At 39.0% G+C, this 23858-nt stretch overlaps 1 protein-coding gene across 1 annotated transcript in view; it reads right to left on the reverse strand.

Moving 5' to 3' along the window:
* IQCH (IQ motif containing H) overlaps positions 1–23858 on the reverse strand; it is a 120726-nt gene that overhangs the window by 90619 nt on the left and 6249 nt on the right. The window contains exons 2-4 of the mRNA XM_074366593.1: positions 11856–11894; positions 3754–4305; positions 2983–3049 (exon numbers count right to left, since the gene is read on the reverse strand). Coding sequence (XP_074222694.1) covers positions 2983–3049; positions 3754–4305; positions 11856–11894 — 658 coding nt within the window. The remainder of the gene's footprint in view (positions 1–2982; positions 3050–3753; positions 4306–11855; positions 11895–23858) is intronic.

Here is a 23858-nt window from a genome sequence, read left to right on the forward strand (position 1 = left end):
TTAAAACTAGCGAAAACTTTTTGTTACATCTGGGAATACTTCCCAAAATATGTAACAGCCAATCATGTTTCATAATTTCTCCTTTCAAAGAGGCGGTTACTCTGCACTGTATAATTGCCTTCGTGTTCATATCATTAAGCCATAGATTTTTAAATATGTGATAGTCTGTGGTCAAAAACAGTATCGAAAGGCCATCCTTTCTGTGATGGTGGGTTTGGAGAATGCAATGACTCTGATGTGTGCAACACCGTATACACAAATAACCAAATGCCTACAACTGTAATATATTATGCAGTTTTCAGCTACTAAGCATTCATTTTCAGGGTTCAGATAAACCTAGTGCAGCCCCAATTGTCTAGTGGAACAGTGTAATTAATTATTTGTGGAGCTAATTCCACACCAGAATGGATCACACATTTCCTATGGAAAGATGAAAAGAGGACAAGGCTGCATCTTGTATTAAATGTGCACCTGAACCTTCCATTCCTAACAACTGATTTCAATTAGTGAATCCCTCTCAACTCTGGAAACAAAACTACTATATTGAATAGATTGAGGGTGGGGTGAGGGGGGAGCATGTATTTAGAGAAAAACTTTGCTTCTCTTTCATCCCCTTCAATTTTCATGAATTGTGTAGGCGAGTCTCTGGTGCAGGAGACAAAGTAGCCATGTTGTGGCTAACTGAAGTCTTCTTCAAGTATTCCCAGGGGAAGTGGTACATAAGAAAAAGGTACGCCATAATCATTTAAAAAAAAAAAAAAACAGGTATGGTTATGTCTGTGGAATAGGTACCACGTGACAGTTTAATGGTATTTAAACCCAATTTAATATCCACAAGTCATTTCATAACCTAAAGCATAGATGGTAGAAGCAAATACCATTTGATCAAGCCCAAGTATTATTCTCCTGTGAAAACGTGTAATTGGGTTTTTTAAATACTCGGTTGAGAAAAATATCTGAGCTTATTTTTATCTCTTAGAAAATACATGATTAGCAATTTTTCTCACTTGTCTATAATGGGTTATTATATTGTTAACCAGCCAAAATTCCTGCAATAGGGAAGACCTTCAGATTTGTTAAATAAGTAATGTATTTATTTATGATAAGTAGCATATTTAAACTGAGTATGTGTAATCTAGAAAAAAAACTAATTTTAACATCAGTTTTAAAATAATGCTTTCTAATTCTACTTTCTGTCCAGGTTATTTTTCTACCTAATTTATATTCAGTAAACCCTTTTGGAATTTTAAGACATCTTCATTTAAGATTTTTTTTTATTGCTCAGTTTATATTACTAACCATTACTTTCATAATTTGACCTCTTTTGGGCTTGTTTCTATCAGACTTCTCTGCAGGGCTGATTGCCTCGGGGTTTAGAGTCAGAAGTGGAGGTATGGGAGAGAAGAAGTTTGTGGAAATTGGGTCTGTAATAGCTTTGAGCTTGTCAACATTGCAAAGTAGAGCTCTTATTTCTATTTCTAGTTCTGAGTAAAATAGAGACTGCAAGACAAAATGCCCGGCATATCAGGTCAGGTCCACAATTAGTTGCAGAAGCAAAAGGCTTTTGCACCTTATTCTAAGGACTCCAGTCAATTGGGTATGCAATTAGCCTCTCTGGTTGCAATCAATTACAAGTGCAATTTCTGTGTGTGAACTAATCTTGTGTGCAAAAGTAGTCCCGCCAAAACAAAAGCCTAAGTTAGAATGAATTTCAGATCTGTCTTACCTCGCTTCCACCCTAAGGAGGAACTAATTTCTTCTGAGTCATAAGACAGACCAAACCTAAAGGCTCTATGCAACTCAAGTGTCTTAACTTTTCTGTAAATACTTAGATGTTAAGTTCTTTAAAATCTAGGGAAATTTGCATTACTTTGTTACTGGTAATATTTTATTAACTTAACATACAATCTTAATTATATCTATGAGTTTATTAAAAATTTCTCTTTGCTTTTCATATTATTGTTTAAATGTGTTAGTGTTTATACTGTACGTAAGTACTCAAACACGTATGCTCACACAGGAGCACAAATAAATTGCAATTCAGAATTCTGTTACAATAGATCACTAAATGAGTTGCTCTACTTAAAAGGCCTTAACAAAGAGCTAATATGTAATACGAAGATTCACTGAGTTGCTGTTTGTCAAAACTCTCCCAAGTCAGCTTGGGAAATCTGGCCTCACCAAGGATATTTAACACACTAAGTAGATAAAAAGCAAAACAAGTATGCAGACAAATTGCAAACGTTCTGCCAGTAGCTCACGCTTTACGAGAACTTCCAGTGCACATTTCTGAAATTCCCAGCGTCGCTCTGGCATACCTGTTTTACCACGGTGTTGCAGACAACAGCTTTTAAGTTCCCCAATTCATAAATGTAATTAAATAATTACATTAGTGCTAATTAACATGAAACTGCAGATTATTTAAGCGCAAAAAACACTATTCAACTTCTTAATTATTCTTGTTCACACAGCATTTCCTTTTGCTCAGGCGCCCTAGGTGCAAATAAAGCATCCCATCTGCTCGTAATTAGAACTAAATAATTTCAGAGAATGTAGCTTATCATTTTGACTGCACATTTGATTAAAAACAGTGTACAAGCAATATCCTGGCTTATTGGCGTAACAGCGACAACACACACAAGCCTGTGTTCTATCATTAAAGAGGATCGAAAACATTATCTGTTATTTCAGGGGGGAAAAAAATACAACTTTTTAGTTCATTTCATACAGATGAAAGCGAATTACAGCAAATCACCTCTCCACTGAATAGCAGCCCCCACATAATGACTTTATTTGCTTAATCCCCAAATTAAACGCCGTTTCGAGCGAGGGCCCTGTGTTATTACTCTCATCATGTCGAGAACATTTTCCTGCCGAGACCAATTTGAATAAAACAAGGGGCCTTCCTTGAACTCAATCAAGGAGCCATAATGTGGTGGGTAATAGAGGTTGCTGATAGATTTGCAGGCAAAAGTGTTATACCTAATGATGGGATATGGATAATAGTCCTCCTGGAGGTCCTGATGCGATTCCAGTTGGCTGCCAGATGCTAAAAATCAAGAAGAGCATTGATCAGTGACAGGAAGCTGTAGTGGATTCATCTAGTCAAACTTCAGCTGTTTTTCCACTGTACAGTTAAGCCAGGCATAAATTATATTAATTGATTTAATTACATACTTAAAACATCTTCCCCAATTAATTTAATTAGGTGGCTACATGATGCTACTGGCAGGGGAAGATTAGAGGCAGCTCACTTAATTAACAGAATATGAATGAAAAAAAGAGAAAGCAAACATAAATGAAATTGTGAGCACTAATTAAAAGGCTGTCTGCAAACTTAAATACTTTCTGACAAAGTGGTGACAGCAATGTAGACAAGAGAGGATTTTTTTTTTTTTTCCTGGCGAATTAAAGTGCCAGAAGGTATATATAGGGAGAAAAGGTAATGCAGTTAAAACATTGATTTTCTGACAGAACTACCATAGTCAAAGTGAAGGGACTTTTTTTCCCATAGAAAAATTGCGACAGATTTTGCAGGCACAAAAGCCAGATTCCTGATTAGGGCTAAAATACGACGTAGGGACAAATGTAGGGTCCGTGCGTTGTACACTGAGGGGCGTGGAGGCAAAGGAGGCGGAGGGGGAGGGGAGCTGGGGAGAGAAAGGGGAGATAAAGAGACAACTTACTGCAATCGCTCAAGCAGGAAATGTTTAGAAAAAGAGGTCTGCCCTAACAGCTGGCAGCCTTGCGTACCTTGGCTCGAATGCGGAAATTCTCCAGGTGTCTTTCACGTGACTCCTTCAGGAGCTTCCTCAGTCGGACCTTGTGGCAGTGTAAGAGCCAGGCGATGGCGATCACTCCTGACGCCCACTTCTGCCGCCGGTAAATGAGGAAGCGTTTTCTGGCTCGGTAGCATTTCCACGTGGCTTGGATCTTCCTGGCAGCCTCTGTCTTTCCATCTTGGCCCTTGTACCTTTGCCCCGGCAGGTTTAACATCATCTGGATGTGAACCGGGTTCTCTAACACTGAGAGGAGGTCATGTCTGCTAAGTTTATTCTTGAGCTCAAACTCTGGCAGGAGCGCTGCCAAACTGTTCCCTTTTATTTTGACTTCTGGTATCGCGTAGTCCCTGAGAAACCTCTGGATGTGTTCCAACAGAGAGAAAATACTTCCCCAAGACAAACTGAAATGTTCCTTGAATGCTGCGAAGTCAGGGGCTGTCTTGTCTACAACTCCATTATAAATAAAAAAGTCATGTTCCCACGGCAAATGCGGAGACTTAGACGGTGTTGTCGTTTTCAAGGTCTGCGGAAGGAAAGTGTCAGCAGAGATGAAACAGAACTGTGATTTACTATAAATGAGTGGTCAAGACACACACTACTATGTTACCATTTATTACTGGATGGTGGGAGGATGTGGCTCCCAGTTCTGATTTAATACGTACGTGTGATAATAGGAAAGTCTAGCTGGTATATATCGTAAAACTCATTGCCAGAAGGACATCTTAGAGGTTGCCCAAAGCTTTTTATCATTCTTGTGCAAGTGTTATAAAATGGCTCAAGAAAACTAATCATAAAAAAAGTATGCATTTAGTTCACTATGATATGGTCAGCCGACCCTATAATCTCTGTGATTTACTTTTTACGCATGCGTGGATGGAAGCATGTCACTGCCTCCTTGTTCGTAAGTTTCCACCAATCCTGAAAAACAGGATGAAGCCTTCCTTTGCAGCCTCTGTGACAACTTCAGATAAGCTCATTAAAGCTGTCCTGTCTATGCTGACCTTCTAACAGGTCATCACTTTCTAGCATTTTGTTCTTCTGCCACCTTCTCTGAATATCCAGGAGTGAGTTTTACAAAGAGCATTCTGTTGTGTGTTATCGCCCTTTCCCACATTCAAGGCTTCCCTTGACATGTTCTTTCATTCTTAAATCTGGAGTCTTCTTAGGGACATATCTGAAGCTGTCCCCAGGCAGAGAGAATCTAAAATCTAAAACCAAGAAACATTTGCTTTTCATTTTGTTCCTATCTGTACTGCTTGAGGTTTTGTTTTTAAGTCATGAAAATATGCTACTTTTATTTTTAAATGTCAAGAGGGGTTCTCTGAGAATGGGAGGACTGGGCAGTTTTTTTCCCTTCTTTGTACTTACCTGTTTGAAAAAAAAACTGAATAAATGCTATTTAAAAAATAAAACCAGGGTGAGAAAGGTTAAACGGGAAGTTCGAGATTTGCAGATACTGACCGGTATACATAAAATAGATAAACAAGTTTATACTGTACAGCACAGGGAACTATATTCAGTATCTTGTAGTAGCTCATGGTGAAAAAGAATATAAGGGTGAATATTTGTATATTCCTGTATGACTGAAGAATTGTGTTGCACACCAGAAATTGACATAACATTGTAAACTGACTATAACTCAATAAAAAAAATAAATAAAATAAGAAGAGATTTGGATGACAACAGCAATATATATCACACACACCCACCTTTAAAAAAAAAAGAAAAAAGGGAAATTGTGTTGTCTCACTGTCCACGGTAAAACTACTACATTTCATTATTGAAATCTGTGGCACTAGAAAAATAGACACTCTGCCCCTGAGGAATGAGGGGCATAGATGTTTCCGGTCCTGCCTTCTTCTCAGTCAACCAGGTACCAACTTACTGAGCTGGCTACTTCTTGCTTAGGGATCTAAGGAACAGATTGCCTTCAATATGTCGACGTTTGCAGGTGCATAAGCCCATCTTTACCAAATATAGGATTATACTGCTCTCTGCATTTTGAAGAGTTTTCACAGAACTCAAAGGAAAAAAAATCCAGTTAATACTTCAAAAACTATTATTGCACAGCACTGTGTTGAGGATTACTATGTTAGATTGTTCATGCTTTGTCTTTTCTACACAAATGTTGGCTGATACTAATTAACAAATTCAAGGCAGAAAGCTATCTAAAAGAAAAGCAAGCCAAGAGATATATTTACGACAAAAGCACAATAAGCAAACACAAGGAAAAAAAAATCTTTAAATTCTTTTTCTTTCCTTAGGTTCCAGGCACTGGAATAATCAATTAGACTGTCATCTCAAGTAAAAATACTGAAAACCAAGTGTTAAGTCTGAAAGGGGTGATTGCCTTGGACGTTAGAAGCAGACTTTTACAGCAGTGAGCTTTTGTGTACTTTTGAGTCGTTATAGGCATAAGAATGATGGAGAAAGCCTTCTCGCCAAGACTCCAGCCCTTTCTGATATAAAGGCTCCAAGAGAGAATGTCGACTGTTTGGTAGATAGAAACAAATTCCTTCTTCTTGGACGGGCAGGAGGGAGTTACAGAAGCAGTGCCTCCTTCTGTAGACCTCAACGCTGGCAGGAGAAGCTGCCGCTCCTCGTAGAAGACAAGTGGTACAGGTTTCAACAGAAATGGCCCGTGGCTGCATTTCTGCCTTCCCTCGAGAAGGAGACACGCAAAATAATCACAGACGGACAAGCACGGAGCTGGCTGGTCCTGCAGTCACGTGACTGGTCCTGTCAACAAGACCCTAAGACTCCTATGTGAAGCACAGCTGTGAACGGGATGTTCGCCAGAGACTCTGGTCTCCTTGGTAACGTTAACATTAAACTAGTTTTGAAATTTCTTACCTTTACAGAGAGTCATGTGGAATTAGGACCATCCATGCAAATGGAGCAACCTTGGGAGAAGTTTAGAAAGGAGAGGACTCAAGTCTCTCTTGGACGGCGCCCTTCCAGGGGGTAGGTCTAAGGCATTTACGTACATCAGCAAATACACTTAAGACCTTTTGAAAGAACAGCCGTGGAGTGGGAGTGGGGTTACCACAGTGAACAGTGGCTGTCTGAGAACAAAGGAGCTACACCTCCCTACCTGCTTGGATGATATTCCAGTAAAGACCTGCTCTCAAAGGAGACGCTCTTGGACATCAAACAGACCACTCAGGCACGGGAAAGCTGTGGGTTTGGAGTCAGCTAAAGCATAACTGCAGTACATCTGTCACGGAGAATGCCACACTTGGGAGCCCTTTAGACTCAGAGCAAGAAAAGACATGTCTCTCAAGAGAAAGGCTTCCCAAATTAAAGCAGTGCATCAGCATTGTGAGACCCATTGAGCAGGTAAAGACAAAGCTGCTTCGCAGCCTGCTAGGAACAAGGGCCCTGATTAAAGGTCACGCCACACCTCAGGTCCCGGTTCCTTCTGCTGGCCCTCCTTTACTATTTATCTCCATGAACTTGTCTGCGATTATTTGTTTCCTTCCTTCCTGCCTGCACTCTCTTTCTTCCTTCCTCCCTTCTTTCCTTCCCTCCCATTATACCCTCCCTTCCTTTCTTTCCTCCCCCACCTCCTTCTTCCCTCCCCCCTCCCCATCCCATCCTCCCCCTCCTTTCCTCCCACCCTCTCCCCCTCCCTTCTCTTTTGTGCACCACGTGCTGTACTCCCAAAGCAGTGTTACACTCAGTCGCCACACTGTTCCCTCCTGGTGGGGATGGCTCTCTGTTGTGGCACCTGCATTCTCACTGGTCCTTTCTGGCATGTGGCCACACCTCTGTGAGACGCCTGCTCTCGCCACGTGGCCCACACAGAGCCCAAGCCTGTGGCCATGGCCTGATTATTAGCCTCCTGCTCTAACTTGAGTCAACTAGCTGGGAAATGCCCGTCTTCATCTGCAAAGTATAATCACTAACTAGGCACCTTTGAGAGTTTCTGGAGCAGTTATTTAGGGAAACTTCTAAGTCGAAAACAAAAAAACAGGAAGACAGGGTGATGATCACATATGTCAGTAAGTCACAGACGTGAAGCCGAAAACACAGGCCCAGTATTAGCTTCTGAAATTTACACTTAACTGCCACGAAGAAAAATTCCAGAAAAAAGGACATATGTCTAAATCTAAACCGAATGTCTTTATGAAAAATGTTCTTTTCAAACATGCGGAGAGCATGTGGATGTAGGATTAAACTGTAGCCAAAGATCTCTAAATTGGATGTAAACAAGTTCTCCTGGTGGTAAATGGTCAAGTATTTGGGATCATCAAATGTGGATATCATCTTCAGAGAGTGACTTGCCTAGAAGGGTAGACTAAATCACTTTCGAATCTTTAAGTTCAGTTTTGCAAACACCCAGATGTATCCATCTGCCACTGTGTGGAAAAGAGCAAGTTGCTCCTGCCATTGTGGCTCTAGACTTAGTTCAGAGTATGAATGGAGTGACCCTCAGAGATGGAGAAGTCACTGCTCCCTGAAGACCAGGCATGCCATTTGTCTGGCCTGTTTTTTAATATTCACTGAAGGTCCACAATGTGTTAAACTTTGTATGGAACAGGCATCAAGACCTCAGCCTTCTAGCCTTGTTTGAAAGATACATACAATGTTCAGAGAAAGTAGCTGATCTGATCAAGGCTCACGGATTCAGCATAATCACAGGCCTGAATTTTAGAGCACAAGGGATCTTGAAGGTCACCGGCCTCGCCTTTAACTCAAATAGGATATTATGGATTCAGGGAAATGAGCCTTGGCCTTGAAGTCTGGCTAACCTGGGATCAAGTCCATGCCCTGCTGCCGTGTGCTGTGTGCTGTCGGGCAACTTCCCACCTGCTATAGACCGAATGCTGGTGTCTGCACAAGTCCCCAGGGTGACGGCATTTGGGGATGGGGCCTTTGGGAGGTAATTAGGACATGAGGAATGGTGCCCTCGTGATGAGGTTAGTGCCGTTGTAGGAAGAGACAAAAGAGGCGTGATCTCTTTCTTTGCTACGTGAAGATACAGCAAGAAAGCAGCCACTTGCAAACCAGCAAACCAGGGCTCTCCTCTCACCAGAACCCAGCCACATTGGCATCCTGACCTTGGACTTCCAGCCTCCAGAATCGTGAGAAATAGGTGTTTGCTATTTAAGCCACCCAGTCTGAGGGATTTTGTTATGGCAGCCTGAGCGGACTAAGACAACATCCTTTCTGAAACCAAATGTTTCTCATCTACAAAAATGAGAGGTCCCTGTAAAGTTGTTGTGAAGAGTGTTAATATGTGTGAAGAATTTTTCACTGCCTTTCCTCCAGTCCCTGTGGCTATTACTATAGATGAGGAAACTGAGGCTCAGAGAGGTTAAGTGACTTACCCAAGGTCACACAGCTAGTTGCTGTTCCCTACCCCATCCCACCAACGCCCACAGCCCTCACTGTCCAGAACGTCCCTGTAGCCCTTAACCAAGCTGAGCTCTTCTTCTCAGCCTGCCTTTTGCCATCATCTACATCAGAGTCAACCTGGCCTTGACCTGCTGATCTTTTCTTACTTGGAAAGCAATCTGTAAAACGAATCCCTACGAACATGCCAGAGAACCATGGTGTGATGGAAAAGTGATGGATCTGAAGTAAGAAAACCTGGGAGCTAGGCTGTCACCACCTTTCTCTGTGGCCCTGGGAAGTCACTTCCCCCATGAGGTTTCAGCTCCTATCAGGGCGCTTCTAATTTTGACACCCTCCCTCACTCTGATGAAAAGTGGTACCTCTCCAGTAGTTTCCATGTGTCACAAACTCCTGGAGCTAGTCAGGCCGTCAGATCAAAGGCAAACATCCCCAATAGTTCCACTTCATGTACCCTGAAAAAGGCCCAGGGATTATTTTCTTTTTCCTTTTCTACTTTTTTTGGATAGGAAGCTCTTTCTAGCAACTGACAAACCACAATAGAGGAATAGCTGCCTGCACAAACCAGGTGTAAAGATAGTCAAGGGGAGAGAGCCTCAAAGAGTGATATTCCAGTATTTTAGGCTCTGCAAATCAACACAACTCTACCGCAGTTTGTTGTTTTATTCTTTGGCTCCTCATGCACGGCCTGATTGATTCAAACTTATCATTCACCCAAATGTACTTCATTAAATGATCCAGAAGACAGAAAAGGCTGTTAAGTTGAGAGCCAACAAAAGCAAACATGAGAGCAGAGGTGACAACTCCTATCCTGATACTGAAAGAAACAAACCAAAACAGACACCAGAAACTGTACATATGCGTATATGATACTAGATAGAGAAAATGTTCAGATTACATTAGGAAGGCAGAGATAGACTATCTTTTAGAAAGATTTGCATGAAGAATGATTGAGATTGTTTCCAAATGTCTAATCTGGGGCTCTGGCAGTCGTTGTAGTTCAGTTTTGGATTCTGGCTCTTGTCACTTAATAGATGGATGCCCTTCACCTCTCTGCATCTAGGACCTCCCGGTATAATGGGAACAGTCATAGTACCTGCTGCACAGAGAGGTTGTGAAGTGACATGCTCCCAGGGAAGTGCTAGGAACAGCGCCTGACACAGAGTAAGCACACAACGCATGTTAGCTGCTGGCAGTGGCAGTAGTAGAATTTGGAAAACCAGCCCGTGTGGAAAAGCTCATGACCTGGTATGTGGAGGGGGCCCAGACTCTGGATCCTCTGCACCAGCTGTGTGGCCTGGGGACAATGACGGTACGGAGGTCCAGGGGCTGCTGTGAGCCTTCAGTGGGTATGCAAGGTGCTTAGTGCCATGTTCTAAGAACATGCTCAGTCAACATCAGCTGTTAGAAAAAGTCCAGATAAACAGTGCCTTCGTTTTCTTAAAGTGCCTCCTATTTTTCAAAGTAGAAGCAAGCTCACAATTTTCTCATAGCAAGGAGTCAAGGGAGGTTAGAGGATTGAATTGCATTGATTGGTTCATTTCGAGGCACCGTTCTGTCCAGGTCCAGCACAGCGGTGTGCACTCACTGCTGTGACGACGGCCCTGTCTACGCCCAGCTCTGCAGGACGATGAGGAGACCCAAGACGTGGCTCTTTTTCCTTGAAAAGGGGTGACTAAACTCCCTATGAAATCCTTACTGATAAGATCACCGAGAGAGGGAGGTCTAGAAGACGCTCTTAAAAAGAGACTAGAGAGCACAGGGAACTATATTCAATAGCTTGTTCTAACCTTTAATGAAAAAGAATATGAAAACAAATATATGTATGTGTATGCATGACTGGGACACTGTGCTGGATGTCAGAAACTGACACGTTGTAACTGACTACACTTCAATTAAAAAAAAAAAAAAGACTAGTGAGTTACGAAACAAGTGCTTCATTGTTCCAAAGCACTTTGACACACATTAACTCCTCTAACCCTCACGGCCACCCTAGACAAAGGAGGTATTAGCCCCATTTCTCAGAGGAGGAAAGTGGGGTACAGAGAATTGAAGTGATTTGCTCAAAGCTCCTCTATTGGTAAGAGGAGAATCCAGCTCTTTCTTACTCTCTTACTAGTTGGATGCTCAGAACTTTTATTAACCATGCGTGGCCCTATGGAATGTTCCTTGCTGGCGTGTACTTGCCATTGTGAGGGCTATTTTATTTTTCCAACTTTTTGGTTACCTTGTTTCTTTTGGCCAGCTGAACTCTAAATTCCACAGCCCTACCTGTTCCATCACATGCAGTATGTGTGTGCACACGTGTATTAACACACACGCACACACCCACACACACATGCTGGAAGACAATTGAAGTTGTTTTGCAGCTTTTATTCATTTTAAGTGTACTTTTAGAAGATGAAAGTCTTGGATTGAGGTTGAAGACTTACGTGATTCAGCCAAATTCGAGTGTTCCAGATCACATTTTTTGGACTGAAGCCTGAGAAACAATTCAGTCCCAACAGACGGGGGGAAAACGGGTTTTCACTCTAAATGAACCATGTTGGTTTCGTTTTCTGAAAACATGATTCAATTTCTTTTATAAAAGGAGAGCGAAAGAACTTTTGTCATCTCCAGCTGTCAAACCCGCCTCCTATACTTTTGCCCTGCAGCAAAAGGAAGGGACATCAGGTGACAGACCCCAAATTTCAACTAGTCACACAAATTACAGACCTTCCTGTCATGATATCCTCTTGACTTTGTGCCTCTCCCCTGCAATGAAGAATGAGACACAGTTTAAATCAAAACGACTCTCATGGGCAGTTTTACAAAACAAATAGAAGGCGCAGCGTCTCCCTCCGCCCCGTCCCCCCGCTTCCGCAGCTTCCCCCGCTGGGCCAGCCTGTTCCCTCTTTCCACGCAGGCAGGAGCTAATAATTAGAAAGACCTTTCCTACCCCACACAGTGATGCTCTGCTTGCCAAAGGCCCTGTTTGCTTTGAAGAAAGAGTTTGACAAAGTAAATATTAACAAAATCAGCCATCATCAGAAGCCAAGTCTCACTTCTAGGGGACACACAGAGAAGTACTTACAAGGAAGGCTTTCTCTGTGGGGCACCACACTGCCCGGCGGTGGGGACCGATCCCAGCACCGTCCTCCCTCTGTCATGAGGCCGGGCATATCTCAGTTTTTTCTCTTAGCCTTTTAACTTCATTGCTAGGACACTTTTCACAGAGTAAATGGATTATTTCATTTACCGTTGAGGAGTCAATTCAGAGACGTGCCCATTCGGGACCTCGGGAAAGTCTTTAAATATTTCTGCTTCTAGCAGTAGGGGAAAGCTTTGTGAAGTCAATAAAGACAAAATTAAAGGCAGGGTCAGTTAGCACTCAGGAAATGTCATTATTTAAAAAAAAATTTTTATTTTGAGGTAGACCACTTACTGGGTAAAACCTAGACATATCTGTATTACCTGCAGATCTGTTATCTATAAAACTGTGGGGCCTGAGATACTGAACGTGGTGAGAATCAAAACAGGTGCCCTGTGTGTTCCCATTATGCACATGAGCCCCTGGCCTTCGCGCAGCCTGTTAAACAGCTGAATTTGAAACAGTCATGGTGCCGGCCAAACACTAGCCTGAAGGCCTGTCTGTCTTGGGGCTTGCCCATTTACATTGATTTTTTTTTTTTAACCCACGTTTTTCATGAAACACAAATATTTGCCATGGCAACCGGGGTGTCACATGACATGTTGCCACATAAACAGCTTGGAAATCTCTTAAGGGGGGGACAGCCCACCAGTGTCGCAAATACCGTGAAAACATCCTGAGGAAGATGTAAGCATTAAAAGATGAAGTCTGGAAAGAACAGGGAACAGTTTACTATGTAGACACAGTAGGATTAACTTCTTCTGTGCCACTCTTCAATTTCTCTTTCTTTCATTCCTTTTTTTTTTTTCCCAATGGGAGCAGCTGTAAACATGACCACACAGGGTAAGCCCAGAAAAAAAACACTGCCAGCTGTCTCCTTTTATGGGGAAAAGTTTCAATTATCACAAGCCTGTGGCTCATAAACATAAGCAAGCAAGCTACTGAAGAACAGCACCTTTAACCCAGGGGATGCTCCGTAAGGATGCACATGTTGTACTGTGAGGTCCTAATGCTAGAGAATGCACGGTTCCTTTCTCTTCCACATTAAGGATCTACGCAAAATTGGGGCGCTTGCTTTTTTATCCTTTGCTGAAAGATAAAGGAAACCTCACAACAACATACCTTATGCGACACAAATTTGGATATAAAACAGTAAGACTTTTATTCTGGACGCCTGGGCCCTTGACCAGGTCGCAGTATAGACTGACCCATTTAGTTCGTCTCAAAATAATGCAACCGGACTGAATTTTTTGGATCCTACAGATATTGTTACGGTAGAGTTTACTTGCATAACTACTTCCCCATTTAAAATCAAATGCATTCCAGCAGCATAAATAATAATAAATAGTATTTACTTCTATGTGAAAGGTACAACTCTATACTATGTGCGTATTACCAAAGATCTCACTGAATATATTGTAAATCAGAACAAATTTCGTTCATTAGTTAGGAATGTGAATACCTTTGGTCTCTGTTTCTTGGGAGAGAGATTCTTCATTTCCACTGGAATCGACTGTGATCTCTGGCGAGAGGCTGTGGATGGAGGTGGTGCAATGTTACCTCTTCCAGAAAGAGAGGCTGATTCATTGGTGATGCTACTGGGTTTGCACCTTGAAAGTCAGATGGCTCTGTCACCCAGTCACTGTTCCCTGCCAGTCATTCTTGTATCAATTCAATGAAACGTTTGTGATCATTGACTTCAAAAGGAAAGCAAAAAGCTTGGAGGGGCAACAATTCCATCAAAACATAAGGTTAGGTTGCCTTATTCAAACTTCCTATATGAAAAAGCAAATTTTTTTCCTTTCTATTTTTATTTTTTGAACCAACATGGACACATTATTATCAACCAAAGTCCACAGTTTACATTAGGGTTCACTCTTGATGCTGTACATTCTATGGACTTTGACAAATGCATAATGACATGTAGCTAGCACTAATAATATCATACAGAATAATTTCATTGCCCTAAAAATCCCTTGTGCTCCATCTGTTCATCCCTCCCTCCCTCCCTCTCCCCAAACCCCTGGAAACCACAATCTTTTTATTGCTTCTGTAGCTGTGCCTTTTCTGGCATGTTGTTTGGTTGGAGTCGTACAGTTTGTAGCCTCAAAAAGGCAAATTTTAAAAGCAAGAACATTCGTGAGTAATCTTTGTCTTATAAAATGTTCTCCTGTAAGATTTCTTTAAAAAAAAAAGTTTGAGGGGGGAGGTAATTGGATTTATTTATTTATTTTCATGGGTGTCCTGGGGATTGAACCCAGGGCCTCCTACATGCTGAGCACGCTCTCTACCACCAGAGCTATACTCTCCCCACCAAGATTTCTTTAAACAGCTGTATTCCCAAGTTCATTTAAAAGGTAAATAAATAGAACTATATAAAATGGACTATTCTATCGTGTAATTTAAAAACGTGATTCTAAAGAATTTAAATGGCTTAGGGTTAAAAAAATGAAAAACACAAGTAAATATTATTTTTGAAATTATTTAAACCTATAAGCAACAACTTTTGGAGAACACATCTGGTCCATAGGGCGGTAAGCTTACATGCTAGACAATGCCTGGAAGAGAAATCGCATGTCTCCTGTCACTGGCAGCAAGCTCAACTGCCTTTTACAACAGCTGAAATGCCACATTCTCAGGAGAGAAAAATCCTTACGCTACTCTTTCCAAGAACGAGAACAAATAATTTATTTAAATAGTTAACTGAGTCAAAAAAGTGAGGCTTCTTTCAACTCACTTCCTTAGTCCACACCCCTTTTCTATCAGTTTTATAACAACAATCTTCGAAAAAACTGACTGATATCCATCAAAGACAGCACATCAGTATACAATTCAGAATTGCACTTTGAGGACTCAGATCTCTCACGCTGCCTCAAGGGGGCTACAAGGAGTATCTTCAGCCATCTCTTAAAAAGCAGCAGGAATGCCAAAGTCTTAGCGCTAAAAGTCACCGCCGCAAAAGGCAGTTCTTGGTTGCATCGGACCAATCCAGTTTCATCACCTTTGTGGTTTCAGTGATCCTCCTGGACTGTTACACCGCGCACCACCTTCCTCAAGCGTGGCAGTTGGCTATCCAGTCAGCCGTGGGTTCTGCATCCGCAGATTCAACCAATTTCTATACGCGGTTGGTTGAATCTGCAAATGTGCAACTCGCGGATACAGAGGGTCAACTGTAAGTCACCGTTTTATATAAGGGACTTGAGCACCTGCGGATTTTGGTATCCGCCGAGGGTCCTGGAACCAATCCCTCGCAGAGAATGAGGGACGACTGTAGTGTGCGGAGATTCCATTCGAAGAGCCTGCAAGTTTTTGCCTTGACTTCCGTGTTCTCCTATCCCATTATTCACTTGGACTTCGCTCTCCAGCTTCTGAAGATCAGTTCATACCATACACCCAGGCTACTGTGAGTTCATATATTCACCAGTTTTTCCTATTATCTGCAAGCTGAGTACACGTTTTGTTTAACTTTCAGTTCCCTGCAGACAAGTGAGATTTATGGTTAAATTCCCATGATGAAACAAAATAGCAGCTGAGATGTGGGCATGATTTTTAAGGGAATTCATTAAAATTTCAATGAAATTTGGTAGGATAAAGATCTAAAAGATTTATAATTTCACATGGATAAGCTACAGTTAGTGGTATCTATAAAAATTTTTTTAAAAAAATTTTTCTTAGTTACCTGCAGAAATTCTAGCACTAAATTCATTATTTCATGTAGCCTTGGATTTTATGGGACATGTGCATTTGAAGAATGTGCCTGCGTTCTAAGGCACTGCCTGTATTGTGACTCAGTTTCCCTTCTGGGAAAATCTGTATGATAAATTTTGCCAGTATCAATGTCAGGGGAAAAAAAAAATCCTGTCTTTATGGAGAAACTTGTGTGCTTTTTGGTAGTTACTGATACGTGTCTACCCAAAGCCATCCTCCTTTCTTCCTTGCTAATTTTAGAACCCTAATTTTTTCAAGGTAATAAGATCCCCAGCTCCCAGGGTTTCCAGATTTAGCTAACATTTTTTAAAAAGGGCACACAGTTAAATTTAAACTTTAGATAAACAAGTATACTTTAGTATAAGTATGTCCCAGTTATTAAGTATATTTAATAGCCAACAGAGAACAGAATTTCATAAATGGTTTGGACCAAGCATAATTTATCATACTAAGTATTTACTACAAGTATGTCTCCAATCCTAGTCCTAACCCAGTCTGATCCCTGGACATTCATTTTGTCAGCCTTTCTTGTACCTAACAGTGACCACGTGACCAGTGAGATGTGAAGGGAAGTCCATCCAGGGGCTTCTGGGAAGAGATTGGAACCACTGTTTCCGCCTCTTCCTGCCTGGAATGGTAAGTTAATGCCCAAATCTGCGGGAGTCACCTTAGGACTGTGAGGTGGCAAGCATGAGAGTAAAATCAAACATGCTAAAGAAAGTAAAGCAGAAAGCGAGTCGTTACAACCCTGTGTATCAGCACCACCAGCCCTAGGCGCCCTACTTCCTGATTTCTTATGAGACAGATGAACTCCTCATTGCTTAAGCCACTGGAAGTTAGGGTTTCTGATATTTGCAGTCACGTGCATCCCTGACTTGTACCCCTCCCTCCCTCTCCTTCTCTCCATTCCATGCTTCGTCTTTTTGCATGTGCTAGGGCCTCAGGAACAATGTTCGATAGTTCTTGATTACTGATCACTGATTCTCTCTGCTAGTAATTGATCTCTCCAGATTTTCTGTTTCTTCATGATTTAGACTTGGTAGGTTTGTGTTTCTAGGAATTCATCCATTTCTTCTAGGTTGTCTAATTTTTTGGCATGTAATTGTTCCTAATGGTTTCTTATTATCTTTAGTATTTCTGTGGTATCAGTTGTAATGTCTCCTTTCATTTCTGATTTTATTTATTTGAATTTTCTCTCTCTTGTCTAGCCAGAGGTTTGTCAATTTATTTTTTTTAAAAAAAGACTTAATTTAATTGATATTTTCTCTTGTCTTTATAGTCTCTGCTTTATTTATTTCTACTATGATCTTTTTTATTTCCTTCATTGTAACTTTGGGCTTAGTTTGTTCTGAGTGTACAGTGAGGTCGTTTATTTCACATTTTTCTGTTTTCTTAATGTTGATGTTCATCACTATAAACTTCTTTCTTAGGACTCCTTTTGTTGTGTCCTTAAGCTTTAGTGTGTTGTGTTTTCATTTGTCTCAAGATCATTTTTATTTCTTCTTTTACCTGTTGCTTGTTCTGGAGCATGTTGTTTAATCTGCACATATTTGTGAATTTTCCGCTTTTTCTCTTGTAGTTGATTTCTAGTTTCCTACCACTGTGGTTGGGAAAGAAGCTTGGTATGTTTTTAATCGTCTTAAATTTATTAAGACTTATTTTAGTTTGTATTTCCCTAGTGACTAATAATGTTAAGTGTGCTTTCATGTATCTATTTACCATCCATATATCTTCTTTGTTCAAATTTTTGTTCAAATCTTTTGTACATTATGTTATTGGATTGCTTGTTTTCTTGTTGAATTTTGTGAGTTCTTTATATATTCTAGATAAAAATTCTTTATCAAATGTGTGTTTTGAAATATTAACTTCCAATCTGTAGCTTTTCTTTTCATTTTCTTAACACTATTTTTCAAAGAGTAGAAGTTAGAAGTTTGATGAATTCCAGTATATTAATTGTTTTACTCTTATGGATTATGGTTTTAGTGTGGTATTCAATAAATCTTTGCCTAGTCCCAGGAAAGAAAGATTTTCCCCTTTTCTTCTAAAAGTTTAAAGAAATTGGGAAACCTAGACTTTCTCAACTACATAATCACTGAAAAGCTTATTCCTTTAATTGCCTTTCCCCAGACATAGTATTTCACAAATATACTTTGGGAGCAAGTCAGTAGTGAAGTCTCTGTACCCAAAAGAAAGTGGTACAAATGTATTATAAATATTAAATTCCACATTTACTTACACTATTCTCAATTACCTCTTTATGTAGCTAGATAATACTCTCATGGACTCTTGGAGACCAAAAGGAATTTTGATGTGTTTTTTTCCCATTTACACACCTCCCTCTGCAGTGACTACCTGGCATCTGCCTTCACACTCTGAAATGACAATAGTGCTACTTGCTTATAACATTTATGTTTTTTTTTTCTGATTATAAAAATCCAGAAAAGCCCAGAGAATTTAAATAAGGAAATAAAACTTAGAAAGTCCAGAGAAGTTAAATAAGAAAATAAAACCACTTAAAGCTTGGGGGAAAAAAGTCTTACTCTCGTAGGCTTTACAATTACTTCTATGTCCATTTTGAATAAATGTTTGTGTACGGTGTAAGGAAAGAGTCAAGGGTCTCTATACGGCTGTCTTTAATTGTTCCAGCACCATTTGTTGAAAAGACTGTTCTTTCTCCATTGAATTGCCTTTGCACCTTTGTCAAAAAAAATCAATGTATGTGCATGAACTCTGTTCCTTTCCACTGACCTCTTTTTATCCTTTCACCAATACCATGCTGTCTGGATAACTACAGCTTTATACTAACTCAGCAAACATTAATCCTCCAATGTTGTTTTTCTGTTTCACAATTGTTTGGCTATGGTACTATCTTGGCCTTTCCATACAAATTTTAGAATTGGCTTGTCAGTTTCTACCAAAAAAATCTACTGATCTTGATTTGGACTGCATTGAATTTGTAGACAATTCTGGGAGAATTAACATCGTAACAATACTGAGTCTTCTAACCCATGACCATGGCTTACCTTTCCATTTAGTTAGGTCCTCTTTGAATTTTTTTCATTAGCACTTTGGAGTTTTCAGCATATAGATCTTACACATATTTTTTAGTATTACAACTAAGTATTTTTGGGTTTTGGTGTTATTTCAAATTCAAAAAATTTAATTTCCAATTGTTCATTTCTGGTATATAGAAATTCAATTAATTTTTGTGTATCAACCTTGTATCCTAAATCCATACTAACCTCCCTTATTCATTTTAGTGGGTTTTTTTTTTTTGTAGTGTCTTTTGATTTTCCATAGTAATCACATTGTTTACAAGGAGATGGTTTTATTTCTTCCTTTCCATCTGCATGCCTCCATTTGTTTTTCGTACCTCATTGCGTTAGCTGGGACTTGCAGTACAATGTTGAATGTATGTGGTGAGAGGGGACATCCTTGCCTTATTCCCGATCTTAGGCAGAAAGCAGTTGCTGTTTCCCCATTAAATAAGATGTAAGCTGTACATACCCTATATCAGGCTGAGGAAGTTCCTTCTATTCCTCGTTTTCTTAGGTCTTTTAATTCAAATAGATGTTGAATTTTATTTTATTTTTATTTATTGTGATGGTCATAATGGTTTTTCCCCTTCAGTCTGTTGATACGATAACTTATACTGATTTTTAAATGTTGAAGCAATCTGCATTCCTAGGGTAAACCCTACATGGCCATGATGCGTTATGCTTCTTTTATATTATTGCAGGATTCAGTTGGCTAACATTTTGTGGAGGATTTTTGTACCTGTTTTCATGAAGGGTATTAGGCTGTGGTCTTCTTGTCTCCTAATGTCTCTGTCTGGTTGTGTTATCTGTGGTATCAGGGTGATGCTGGCTTCATAAACTGATCTGAGGAGTGTTTCCTCCTCGTCTATTTTATGGAAGAATTTATGTAAAATTGGTAACGTTTCTTTCTTGTTTAGTAGAATTCACCAGGGATGCCATCTGAGGCTAATGTTTTCTTTCTTAGGTTTTCAAATACATATGCAATTTCCTTCACAGCTACAGGACTAATCAGGATATATATTTCTTTTTGAGTGAGCTTATGTAATATCTGACTTTTGAGGAATTTGTCCATTTATCTCAGTTGTCCAATTTGTTGGCATAAAGCTATTTGTAATGTTCCCATACCATCCTTGCCTTAAATGTCTGTACGATTTATACTGATGTATTCTCTTTCATTGCTGATATTAGTAATTTGTGCCTTCTTTTTATCTCTGTTAGTCTTTTGTTAGGCTAGAGGTTCATCAATTTTGTTGATTTTCACCAAGATACAGAATTGGTTTCATTGAATTTCTCTAGTTTTTTCTATTTTAAATTCCATTGGCTTTTACTTTTATTTCTATTATTTCCTTCCTTCAGCTTGCTTTGCATACAATTTGCTTTTCTTTTTCTAATTTCTTAAGCAGGAGCTTAGATAATTAGATCTTTCTTCTTTTTTAATATAGGCATTTTACTGCTATAAATTTCCCTGTAAACACTAGTTTAGCTGCATCCTATAAATATTGACATGTGTTATTATTTTCATTACATTCAAAAGATTTAAAAATATCCCTGTGACTTCTTTGACTCATGGGTTATTTAGTAGAAATATGTTCTTTGATTTGCAAATATTTGAAAGATTTTCCAGATATTTTTCTCTAATTGTTTTCTAGTTTAATGCTGTTATGGCCAGAGAACATATTTTGTATAATTTCAATTTTTTTTTTAAGTTTGTTCAGTTTTGTTTTCTGGTTAGAATATGATCTATTTAGGTGAATAGTCCATGTGCATTTGAAATGAATGAGTGTTCTGCTGTTGCGTTTTAATGTTCTATCAATGTGTTAAAATTGGTTGATAGTGTTGTTCAGATTTTCTGAACAACTGCCTAGTCTTTAAATTTTATTAACTTTTGCTTCGTGTATTTTGGATCAATATTTTTAGGAGCATACACAGCTAGGGTTGTTGTCTTCTTGCTGAATTAGCTCTTTTATCAATGACATCCCTCTTGATCCTTGCTAATGTGTCTTACTTGTCTTGCAGTAATAGTGCCATCCAGCTTTATTTGGTTACTTTTTGCATGTTTTTCCTGTCTTTCTCCTTTTTATTAATTTTAAGTTTATATTTAACTGATACTTTTTCCTATCATTTATTTTGGACCTTTTTTTTAAAAAACAAACAAACAAACAAACATAAATTTGGAGTTATTTTAGATTTACAGAAAAGTTGCTGTATACTTTTGTTCAATTTCCCCTGATGTTGACATCTTTCATTACCTTGGTACATTGGTCAAAATTTTAAAAAACCATCATTGGTTTATTACTATTAAATAAATTCCCGTCTTCATTCAGATTTCACTAGTTTTTACATCGTCCTTTCACTGTTCCAGGACCTGGTCAGGATATCACATTGTATTTAGTCATCATGTCTCATTAGTCTCTTCTGGTCTGTGACAGTTTCTCAGACTTAACTTGTCTTTCATGACCTTAACAGTTTTGAGGAGTAATGGTCAGGTGTTTTGTAGAATGTCCTCAGTTTGGGTTTGTCTGATTTTTTTTCATGATTAGGCTGGAGTTATGGATTTTTAGGCAGAATAGCACAGAGGTAAATTTTCCCCCTCATCACATTATGTCAGGGGACATAAAATATCAACATAATTCATCATTGGTCTAGCCATTTGGCTAAGGTAGGGTTTTCCAGGCTTCTCCACTGTAAATTTTCTATTTTTCCCCCTTCCGTACTTTATATTTGGATATGAATCATTAAGGCCAGCCCAATTTTCAAGGGAGGGAAAATGAAGCTCCACCTCCCGGAAGGAGGAGTAACTACTTATATTATTTGGAATTCTTCTGTAAGAAAGATTTGTCACTTCTCCCTCTCCTTCTATTTTGATTTCTCTATATCTCTATATTTTAAATGAGTTTCTTGTAGACCACATATAGTTGAGTCTTGCTTATTTATCCAGTCTGACAATCTGTGTCTTTTAATTGATGTGTTTAGACCGTTCACACTTAATGTACAAACAGTCCTCACTTTATACTGCTCCAGTATGCACAGATTTGTTCCAACAGTTTAGCTAAATAATACCAGTCCCTCAAGAGTGTGGTTAAAATTTCAGTTATTATGGCATATTAGCTGTCATTAATGGCATAAAGCACAAACATTGCTGCTAGGTCCTTCTTCCATAAATCACTATGTAAGTGACAGGTGTATATCATGGTCAGTGACCAATCATGTCACTTCTTTCAAAATCTGTCAGTGATTGGCCACTGTGTATCTTTTTTTGACTTACACATAGACTATAAGGAATGTAGTGGCATTGCCTTCTTATCTCTCAGTGGTAAATTCACATGATTTTTTACAAAAATGGATAATTGAAAGACAGAATTGATTAACAAAGTTTAAAGTGTCGAAAAACCCCTCAAAACTGATAGAGCTGAAAGTGAAATTAGTCCATTGTAAGTAGAACTATAAAAGAAATAACTGACCGTGGGAATGTTGAGATTGCCACCACTTAACAAGATGCTAGTAATGCAGCCAGCTGAACTTTAAGATTAACTAACTGATGAAAAATGAGGAAAGTGTTTGTGACGAAGGATGAACATGTTCCAGAGGACATGATGCCAGAAAAAAAAAAAATTCACATTAAAGAAAGTCAGAAGCATTTCATAATATTGAAAGAATAAGGGATAAAATGTTGGAAGTTGGGCATATAGTAGGTGTACAAATATACTAATTGATTTTTATTGTATTTGGCTCTCATAATTACTGGAATGCATTAAAATTTAATACTTAAAGTCAAGAGTTTGCAAAATGTGATCCTTAGACCAAATCTGGCCTGCAGCCTGTTTTTCTATGGTTCTCAAGCTAAGGAATGGTTTTTATGTTTTTTAAGGGTTGCAAAAAGAAAACAAAACAAAATAAAACACAAAGAATATGTTATAGAGACTATATGTGGTATGCAGAGCTTACAATATTTCTATTTGGCCTTTTACAGAAAAAAGTTTGCTCACTCCTGCTTAAAACTGATTCTTACTTCTTGGTGCACTTCCTACTTTTTGGTGAAAAATAATTTCCTTCTGTAAAGGAGTGAATTAAAAATATGTGTGATATGAAGAAAAAAATGACAAAACTAAAAAATAAAAGGGATTAGGCAAATTTATAATCATAGTTTGAAACTTTAACACACCTCTCTTAGCAATTGATGGACTAAATGGATAAAAAATTAATAATTAGAGATATAAATTTGAATAACGAGATTAAGTTGACTTAAATGAATGTATTCATAGCAGTGCACCTAACAAATGCTGAATATGTGTTCATCTAAGTTGATCGTGTGCTAGGGCCAAAAAGCAAGTCAGGTTTTGAATAATTGTTAAATTTTTTTTTAATTGAAGTACCGTCAATTATAACGTGTCAGTTTCTGGTGTGCAGCACAGTGTCTCAGTCATGCAGATACATACATATATTTGTTTTCATATTCTTTTTCATTAAAGGTTATTACAAGATATTGAACATAGTTCCCTGTGCTGTATAGCAGAAACTTTTTAAAAAATCTATTTTTATATATAGTGGCTAACATTTGTAAATCTCAGACTCCCAAATTTATCCCTTCCAATGATAAGACTGTTTACTATGTCTCAAATAATCTGTGCTCTGAACAATGGAACTAGGCTGGAAAATAACAAAAAGATAACCAGAAAGTACTCAAACTTATATACTTCTGAATATTCCATGGGTCAAAGAAGAAATCACAGTGGAAAATAGAAAATATTCTTAAGTAAATGATAATGAAAATATGACATAATACACTTAAGGGATTTGGCTAAAATAGTGCCTTGTGTGAAATTTATTACCTTCCACTTATAT

Source organism: Camelus bactrianus, chromosome 6 (assembly GCF_048773025.1).
Source record: "Camelus bactrianus isolate YW-2024 breed Bactrian camel chromosome 6, ASM4877302v1, whole genome shotgun sequence".
Classification (NCBI taxonomy): Eukaryota; Metazoa; Chordata; class Mammalia; order Artiodactyla; family Camelidae; genus Camelus; species Camelus bactrianus.